We start from the raw sequence: 9,611 nt of genomic DNA on the forward strand, positions 1-9,611 counted from the left end.
TCCCGAGTAGCTGGGACCACAGGCATGCGCCACCGCACCCGGCTCATTTTTTTCTATATATATTTTTAGTTGTCCAATTAATTTCTTCCTATTTATAGTAGAGACGGGGGATCTCGCTCTTGCTCAGGCTGGTCTGGAACTCCTGACCTCGTGCAATCCTCCCGCCTCGGCCTCCCAGAGTGCTGGGATGACAGGCGTGAGCCACCAACCACCACCCCCCCCCCATCCCCAGCCAGCATGCAGGACTTAGGGTTTAGGAGGAGGGGGAGACAGGGGTCCAGCAAAGAGAGACTACCTGGAGCCGGCTCTAGGATGCGGAATCCGCGTCTTCCGAGCTGTCCTGGGCGTCCGTGCTCCCCGCGGACTCGTGGCGGGGCCCTTTGCCGCCGCCGTCGTGGTCACTGCCGCTGTCCCCCGCGGCCAGGTCCCCGTCCCGCCGTCGCCGCGGGGGCGGCCTCCTCCGCTCGCAGACCTCCTCCTCTTCCTCCTCCTCCTCTTCTTCTTCTTCTCCTTCGGATCCAGGCGCCCGCGGCGGCGGCGCCGCCTCCCCGCAGCAGCCGGGCTCCCCGCAGCACCCGCCCTCCTTCTTGAGCTCCAGCCTGCGCCTCAGCTCCTCGGCCATCGGCGACAGGTCCCGCCGCATGGCGTAGGCGTCCTCCCCGTCCGCGTAGTAGCGGGGCTCCACCTCGCTCACCTGGAAGTTGAGCGTGTTGGCGTACAGGTGCAGCGCCGCGCGGTTGCTCTTGCGCACGTGCAGGGACACGTACTTGGCGCCGAAGTTCTCGATCATGGCCCTGCAGGCCTGGTCCATGAGCTTCTGGGCCAGGCCGAGGCGCCGGTGCGAGCGCTTCACCGCCAGCGACGTGATGTGCCCGTGGGGGGCGTCGTCCGGGTCCTCCTCCATCTTGGCCAGCACGTAGCCCACGATCTTGCGCTGCTCGTCCTCCGCGATGTACGACAGCTGCGGCCACGACAGGCCGTGGTAGAAGTAGTACTTCATCTGGTAGTTCTCCGGCAGGCACAGCAGGTTGCAGTGCTGCATGTTCATCAGGTCGTCCGGGCGCGCGCTGCGGATGTTCATGGCGGCGGCGGCGGGAGCCGGGGTGGCCGCGGGGACGGGGGTCGAGGAAGGGGAGGAGGAAGAGGAGGAGGAGGCCAGGCGGCCTGTGGCGGTGGCGGGCGACCGGGGACGCGAAGAAGAAGCGACCCCCGCAAGGGGACACTGCTGTCCCTGCGGAGGAGCTGGGCCGCACGGAGGGGAAAACAGGACGGCGGGAAGGCGGGATGAAAGGAGAAGCGGAAGTTGGAGGGGCGCTTCCGGAAGTGCGTCACGTCACCCGAGCCAATGAGGCTTGCGCCGCCTCGTGCGTGCCGGGGTGCACGTGAGGTTAGAGGGTAGGGGGAGAGGCGTTCCGCCGTGAAGTTATTTGGATGAGAGCGTTCGACCCAGTGCTCGTGGTGGCCCTGTGTTTCCCTTTTTAGCTTTGCTCTTTGGGGGACATGGGCAGGGAGGGCGAGGAGATGGAGAGGGGGTCACACGGCCTGAGGCGGGCGAATGGGGACACCGCCTTCCCCTGGGGAGGAGCTGGGCCGCACGGAGGGAAAGTAGGATGGCGGGAAGGCAGGAGGAAGCAAGAAAGCGGAAGTTGGAGGGGCGCTTCCGGAAGTGCGTCACGTCACCCGAGCCAATGAGGCTTGCGCCTCCTTGTGCGTGCCGGGGTGCACGTGAGGTTAGAGGGTAAGAAGAGAGGTGTTCCGCCGTGAAGTTATTTGGATGAGAACGTTCGACCCAGTACTGGTGGTATTGCTGTGTTTCCTTTAGCTTTGCTCTTTGGGGAACATGGCGGGCAGGGAGGAGGTCACACGGCCTGCGACCAGGGACACAAACCGACCCTTGCAAGGGGACGCCGTCTTCCCCTGGGGGTGAGCTGGAGTGTCAAGCTGGACCTCACGGAGGAAGGCAGGTTGGCGAGAAGGCGGGATGAAGCGAGAAGCGGAAGTGGAGGGGTGCTTCCGGAAGTGCGTCACGTCACCGGAGCCAATGAGGTTTGCGCTTCCTTGTGCGTGCTGGGGTGCACGTGAAGTTAGACGGTGGGGCGGGGGAGGCGTTTGCCGTGAAGTTATTTGGATGAGAGCATTTGACCCAGTGCTGGTGGTGGTCCTGTTTCCCTTTTTAGCTTTGCTCTTTGGGGGACATGGCGGGCAGGGAGGATGAGGAAATGGAGGAGGTCACACGGCCCGCGGTGTGTGACCGGGGACATGAAGCGACTCTTGGAAGGGGACACCGTCTTCCCGGGGAGGAGCTGGACTGCACAGAAGGAAGCAGAATGACGGAATGAATCGAGAAGCGGAAGTGGAGGGGCACCTCCGGAAGTGCGTCACCTGATTCCAGCCAATGAGGTTTGGGCTTCCCTGTGCGTGCGGGGTGCATGTGAGGTTAGAGGGTAGGGGGAGAGGTGTTCGCCATGATCTTATTTGGATGTGATTGTTCGACCCAGTGCTGGTGGTGTTCCTGTTTCCCTTTTTAGCTTTGCTCTTCGGGGGACATGGGCAGGGAGTGCAAGGAGGAGGCGGCCAGAGGGCCTGCGGCGAGTGACCGGGGACACCGTCTTCTCGGGGTAGGAGTGAGCTGGAGTGTCTGGCTGGACCCCACGGAGAAAGGCAGGATGGCGGGAAGACGAGATGAAGCGAGAGGCGGAAGTGGAGCGGCACTTCCGGAAGTGCGTCACCTCATCCCAGCCAATGAGGTTTGCGCTTCCTTGAGCGTGCCGGGTGCTGGTGAGGTTAGGCTAGAAGAGTAGGGAGAGAGGCGTTTGCCATGATATTATTTGGGTGGGAGTGTTCAACCCCGTGCTGTTGCTGTTTCCTTTTTTAGCTTCGCTCTTCGGGGCCGGGGGACACTTGAATGAACTTAGGCAAACGGGACAAACCCATAAAACCGGAACTTAAGATCTGAAAACGGGAACACCGGACCCCGGAAGCCCCACTTCCGTCCCTATGCCCGTCCCCACCCTATGACGCGTCTCCAGAGCGACGACCACCTGGACGTGCAATAAACCGTCTCTGTGCAAATGGAGTCGGCGCGCGCATTCTTTTTGTTTCAGATTTTTTTCCCCCCCCTGCTATTTGTGACTTTCACCCCCTTGTGTGTGTGGCGTGGAGGGTTCTTTATCTTTTCCGCCCAAATGTATCACAGTTCTTTCCTCCGTCCCGATGGTGGCGGCCATTTGGTTCTCCCTCATCTTTTCAGATTTGATTCAAATGTCACCTTGTACGGGAGGCTTTCTCTGGCTTGGGGAAAAACGAATCACACTATCTTATGTGTGCGCCGCTTTAACGCACCTTTATGTTTTCTGTGTATCTCACGCTTTGGTGTTTGTTTTTTTTTTAGTATTATTATTTATATATGTTTTTTTTTTTTTTTTTTTTTTTTTACTTTTTCTTTCCATGTTGCAGATGAAGACGCTTCGGTCTTAATTACTCTCCTCTTTGCCCCTTCAGGACAACGTGAATCCTGCCTCCTGGAAATAGTCGTTATTTTAGGGGCTAGCAGATTTCACGCTGCATGGTAGGTCTTGAGCCACTGACTATGAAATGAACATCTACTTGGGGGCATAAATGCAATAATAAGGCAGGCTAAACAAATCCTTTCTTTACCAAGTCCAAATAAATCGTACGATCAATACTATATATGTATTTTTTGTGTGTTTGTGCAATGCTATCCATGATTAATTGTGTAAAGTGTGCAATGAGAAAATATGGTGGTGCTTATGCTATACCACTTTCTGTACTTAGCAGTGTTTGTGTCTTTTTTCCATTTTAGGGGCGCTGGGACGAGCAGGGTGGCCGAGCATTCTAGAACATGTCTTTCGTCAGCACAGGTGTGCATGTATCCCCCGTGAGGATTGCCGGGTCAGAGGATGTAAGGTTGTTACAGCTTTTGCAGATACTGCCAGACAACGCCTCAAAGTGGTTGCTCTTCCATCGTGGTCAGCAACGTTTTGGCATTTCCCCAACTTTTTCATTTTATGCCACTCTTGTGGGGAGGTGGGAGTATGGCATGGAGGTTTTATTTGCATTTTATTGTTGCATTTTGCATTCCTCTGATGGCTGGTGAAGTTGAGCACCTTTTGATTCATTTATCAGCCATCCATCTCCTCTTTTCTGAAATGGCTGCTCAAGTTTTGTTTTTGTTTTGTTTTGTTTTTTCTTTCATTTTTCTATGGAGTTGTTGTGTGTGTGTCTTTTTCACGTTATTTTTGTTTCTTTGTTTTTGAGTCAGAGTCTCACTCTATTGTCCAAGCTAGAGTGAGTGCCGTGGCGTCAGCCTCGCTCACAGCAACCTCCAACTCCTGGGCTCAAGCGACCCTCCTGCCTCAGCCTCACGAGTAGCTGGGACTACAGTCATATGCCACCATGCCTGACTAATTATTTTCTATATATTTTTAGTTGGCCAATTAATTTTTTTCTATTTTTTTTTTTTTTTTTTTTTTAGTAGAGACAGAGTCTTGCTCTTGCTCAAGCTGGTTTCCAACTCTTGACCTTGAGCGATCTGCCCGCCTCGGCCTCCCAGAGTGCTGGGATTACAGCACTATCTACAGCACAGATATTCTTGAGAGCAAAAATCTTGGGCAAAGCAAACAAATATAGCAGGTGCAGAATAGCAGAGATTATGAATGGGTTTCAAGACAGTGGGATTAGGAACAGTAGTCCTGGAATGAACAAAAAGGAGATGGAACAATAGTCTCTGGGTTTTGAAAGGACACAAGGGGAGATAACTAACTTACCTCACATTTTCCCCCATCTAAATCTTGTAATGTGTTCTGCTGTTTGTTATTTATAGGAGCAGCCTTCTTTAAAACCCCACTGACAGATTTTATTCCTGAGTCCCCTGGGAGCATTGGATGTGACCAAGTGCACTCGTCTGTCTTGTGAAGTGGGAGATAGTGATTAAGCCAGAGACATAAAGCCACGTGAGAAATTAGTCATAGGATTTTACGGAGAACCCAGGATGCCAAACTCCTACACATAAATTGCTTTTGGTTTCCTGGCATACAACTGGTTGCCAACATTTATAAATGTTGTCCCTTTATAATCTCCGTTCTGCACGGTCTTGTCACTTTGATAGTTGGCTTAATTATTTTTGTGTGTGTGTGTGTGTGTATGCCAACGTTTAGTTGCTTAGAAAGTGATTTTATCCCCCTCCCCCTTCAAACTCAGGAAGTTAATAAACCTTTTCAGTGATCATCTGTAGGGAAAATTCAGTTTTATCTTTCTAGCGTTTCCTTCAAAGCAAAGTCTTTTTTAACGACCACGCCTAATACGGTTTTATCGTTGGGCGGAACCACACGATGGTTTGGGTCTTTGCTTGTTCTAAAATTCTGCAAATATTAGTCTAGTACAGATAAATTTTGCTCTTGTTGGAATAGGCTGGCGGAAGTCGGAAATAACAGACGGATGGCGCAGCGGCATAGCACTTTAATGTTAAGTTCGGATTCATAAAGTGACAGTAGTTTTCTTTAACCCTATGGAAAATCACTGTGGAAATTTTTACACCAAAAGGGGAGAATTGGTGGATTCTCTTTTGCTCAGTCATGGTGATATAATTCTTTGTAGCAACTAATTTTTTTTTATCTTTTTCAAGCCAAAGTAACAGTTATACAGTACCACCCTGTTTGCATCCATTTCCCTAGTTCTAGGCTAGAATTAATTTGCAAAGTAGAAAGTTACAGGCTAACAGTGTTTACTAATTAAGGATTACATAGTAATCCTTTCTATCTGGTGATGGGAATTATGATTTAACATTGCGTTGTTATAAGAGATACAAATGCGAGAGACATAAGTATATGCATGCAAAGTCTTACTGCAAAGTGTTTTACTAGGACAGTAGCCAAAGTGGTCCCCATGAATCAGAACCGGCTTTGGAAAAGTAGAACCAGGCCGGGTGCGGTGGCTCACGCCTGTCATCCCAGCTCTCTTGGGGGCCGAGGCGGGAAGAATCGCTCAAGGTCAGGAGTTCGAGACCAGCCTGAGCAAGAGCGAGACCCCCGTCTCCACTAAAAATAGAAAGTTAATTGATTGACTGACTAAAAATATATATAGAAAAAAATGAGCCGGGCATGGTGGCGCATGCCTGTAGTCCCAGCTACTCGGGAGGAGGCTGAGGCAGGAGGATCGCTTGAGCCCAGGAGTTTGAGGTTGCTGTGAGCGAGGCTGATGCCACGGCACTGTAGCCCGGGCAACAGAGTGAGACTCTGTCTCAGAAAATGAATGAATGAAAGAAAGACAGAGATGGAGAGAGAGAGAGAGAGAGAGAGAGAGAGAGAGAGAGAGAGAGAGAGAGAGAGAGAAGGAAAGAGAAAGAAAGAGAAAGAAAGAAAGAGAAAGAAAGAGAAAGAAAGAAAGAAAGAAAGAAAGAAAGAAAGAAAGAAAGAAAGAAAGAAAGAAAAGTAGAGCTAGATTGGGTGAATTAGAAACATAGAAACGCCTTGCTTCTCAATATTTCATCAAGAAGTTTCAGGAATACAGATCTGATGGAGTTTCTCAGGGCTCTTACTCTAAGGTAATTCACCTAAATCAAAGTGGACTTACCATGCTGTTCAAGATATATGGGGGAAAAAAACCCCCTCAATATTATGAACATAGGCTGAATGTTTCATCTGGATAAATAATTTACCCACAATTGTATCGCCAGTTAAACTCTAGTGTAGGATTCACTTTCTGATTAATTCAAGGAATGTGAACCGTATTTTAAATGTTTGTCCCTCTCAATTTTCTGCCTCTGTGTCTTTCTCTCTCGCTGTCATCAGCCCTTGGGTCTTCTCTCGGTTTCACTTCCTCAACACGGCACAGATTGAACATGCGAAGCATACAACATGGAAGAAGAAAGATGACACTTTGGGCCACTAGTCTCCTGGCTCACTTTGCTAATCTGCCTCAACTGCCATTACTAATTAGGGTGAGGAGATGACTGGAACCATGGCTGTTACTGCTTTTGCTGTATTTAAATGCACTTGGAGAGCCTTACATGATTTATTTTTTTTTTTCCCCACTTGATGAGCTTATTACTCAATGTATAATCTAGGGAGACAAGAGATTAACTTTCTAGAATTTGGGGACTTTTTTTTTTCTCCCAAACGAAATATGTCTTCCATGTAGAAGAATGTATGTAAAATATAGGCAGGGTTTAAGAAGGAATAAAACAAACATCTTTGTACTCAACGCTGAGTTATTAAATAGGCTCAACACTTAATGCAGCCACTTTTATAACCCTCTCAAACGTCTTTCTCCCCTTGATATATAATCTCTATCCCTGACTTGTATATTAAATCCCTCATTTACGTATGCCCTTAAATTATTCAAGTTTTCCTGTTTTAATAGTTGTATAAATAGAATCACAGTGTTTATACTTTTGTGATTTGCAATTTTTTTTCTCAACATATTTCTGAGATTCATCAATGTGGCATACACAGTTATAGTTTACTTCATTTTTAGCATGGTTTAGGTTCAGTATATCATTGTATGCTTTTTTTTTTTTTTTTGAGACAGAGTCTCGCTCTGTTGCCCAGGCTAGAGTGAGTGCCGTGGCATCAGCCTCGCTCACAGCAACCTCCACCTCCTGGGCTCAAGCGATCCTCCTGCCTCAGCCTCCTCCCGAGTAGCTGGGACTACAGGCATGCGCCACCATGCCCGGCTAATTTTTTTCTCTATATAATAGTTGGCCAATTAATTTCTTTCTATTTATAGTAGAGACGGGGTCTCACTCTTGCTCAGGTTAGTTTTGAACTCCTGGACTCAAATGATCTGCTCACCTCGGCCTCCCAGAGAGCTAGGATTACAGGCGTGAGCCACCGCGCCCGGCCTCATTGTATGCTTTTGATGAAATGATTTGTTAATCTATTTGCCACTCATAGACATTTGGATTAGCTCTAGTTTTTCTTTTTCCTATCGCAAACTATATTGTTTTCCATTGCTCTTAAAAAAATTACCACAAACTTAGAAGGATAAAACAATACAAATTTCTTTTTTGTTTGTTTTTCTTTTTTTTTCTACCCTCCTTTTTTAAATTTCAGCATATTATGGGGGTACAAATGTTTAGGTTATGTGTGTTGCTTTGCCCCACCCCCACCCCCACAGTACAAATTTCTTATCTTTCATTTTCGTGGGTCAGAAGTCTGGAAACTATGTGGTTCAAGTGGGTTTCCTTGCTGAATGTCTCACAAGGCAAAATAAAGGTGGTGGTCAGGACTGGAGTCTTCTCTGTGGCTCAGGCTCCTCTTCTAAGCTCATTCCAGTTGTTGGTAGAATTCATGCATTTCCTTACAGTTTTAAGACGGAGGTCACTGTTTTCTTACTGCCTCTCAACCGGGGACCTTTCATAGCTTCAGGGAACACCTACCATTCCCTGATGTGGGAACCATTCCAGGACATGGAAGTTTGCTTTATCCAAGGGCAGCAGAAGAAATATCTCTAGCTTTGAATCTCTCCCACCACTCTTATGAGCTCTCTCATTATATCAGCCCCACCAAGAGGGCTTTTTCTTCTGATTAACTCAACGTCAAGTAATTAAAGACCTTAATTGTTTCTGCAAAACTCTTCTTTAGCCAGAAATCAATTTTAAAAAAATTACAGGAATTAAGCCCTCCCATATCAATAATAACCTTGAATGTAAATGCATTGAACTTTCCACTTAAAATATATATAGACTGGCTGAATGGATAAAAAAAAAAAAAAACATGATGCAACTGTATTCTGCCTGCAAGAAACCCATCTAACCAATAAAGACACATGTAGACTGTACATAAGAGATGAAAAAAAAAAAATATTCCAAGCAAGCAGGAGTAGCTACACTTAGATAAAACAGATTTTAAGTCAAAAACAGTAAAAGGAGATAAGGTCATTTTATATTTAGAAAGGAATCAATTCATCAAGAAGATATAATAATTCTAAAGATATATGAACTCAACATTGGAGCGCCAAGATATATAAAGCAAATATTATTAGATCAAAAGGGATCCACTACAATAATCATTGGTGACATCAACACCCACCCTAAGCAATAGATCATCTAGAGAGAAAATTAACAACAAAAAAATCATTGGATTTAAACTGCACTTTAGATCAAGTGGACCTTACAGACATTTACAGAACAATTTAACCAACAGCTACAGAACACATCATCATCATATTGGAATAAAAAAAAAATCTCAACAAATTTTAAAAAAATCAAAATTATATCCAGTATCTTCTCAGAACATAATGGAATAAAACTAGAAACCAATAACTAGTGGAACTTAGGAAACCGTACAAGTTCCTGGAAATTGATCACACTCTTGAATGACCGTTATATCAAGGAAGAAATTAAAGAGGAAATTAAAAAAATTCTTGAAGCAAATGAAAATGGAAACACGACATACAAAAACTTATGGGACACAGAAAAAGCAGTGTTAAGAGGGAGGTTTATAGCAATAAACATCTACATTAGAAAAGCAGAAACTAGATTTCAAATAAACAGTCTAATGATGCACTTCTAGGAACTAGAAAATCAAGAACAAATCAAACCTAAAATTAGTAAAAATAAGTGTTTTATAGCAGAGTAGGGGGACTGTAGT

The 9,611-nt window shown here is 46.8% G+C and overlaps 1 protein-coding gene across 1 annotated transcript; it reads right to left on the reverse strand.

Moving 5' to 3' along the window:
• Nucleotides 1-307: 307 nt before the first annotated feature.
• On the reverse strand, nucleotides 308-1,146 carry NAA11 (N-alpha-acetyltransferase 11, NatA catalytic subunit). Its single transcript, XM_075998691.1, has one exon. It carries the CDS (start codon nucleotides 1,079-1,081, stop codon nucleotides 308-310), a length of 774 nt encoding a protein of 257 aa, XP_075854806.1. The 5' UTR covers nucleotides 1,082-1,146.
• Between the last annotated feature and the right edge of the window lie 8,465 nt (nucleotides 1,147-9,611).

Source organism: Microcebus murinus, chromosome 29 (genome assembly GCF_040939455.1).
Source record: "Microcebus murinus isolate Inina chromosome 29, M.murinus_Inina_mat1.0, whole genome shotgun sequence".
NCBI lineage: Eukaryota > Metazoa > Chordata > Mammalia > Primates > Cheirogaleidae > Microcebus > Microcebus murinus.

Excerpts from the sequence above, each read along its gene's own strand:
- NAA11 (XM_075998691.1), bottom strand. The coding sequence starts at position 1,081 with ATGAACATCCGCAGCGCGCGCCCGGACGACCTGATGAACATGCAGCAC.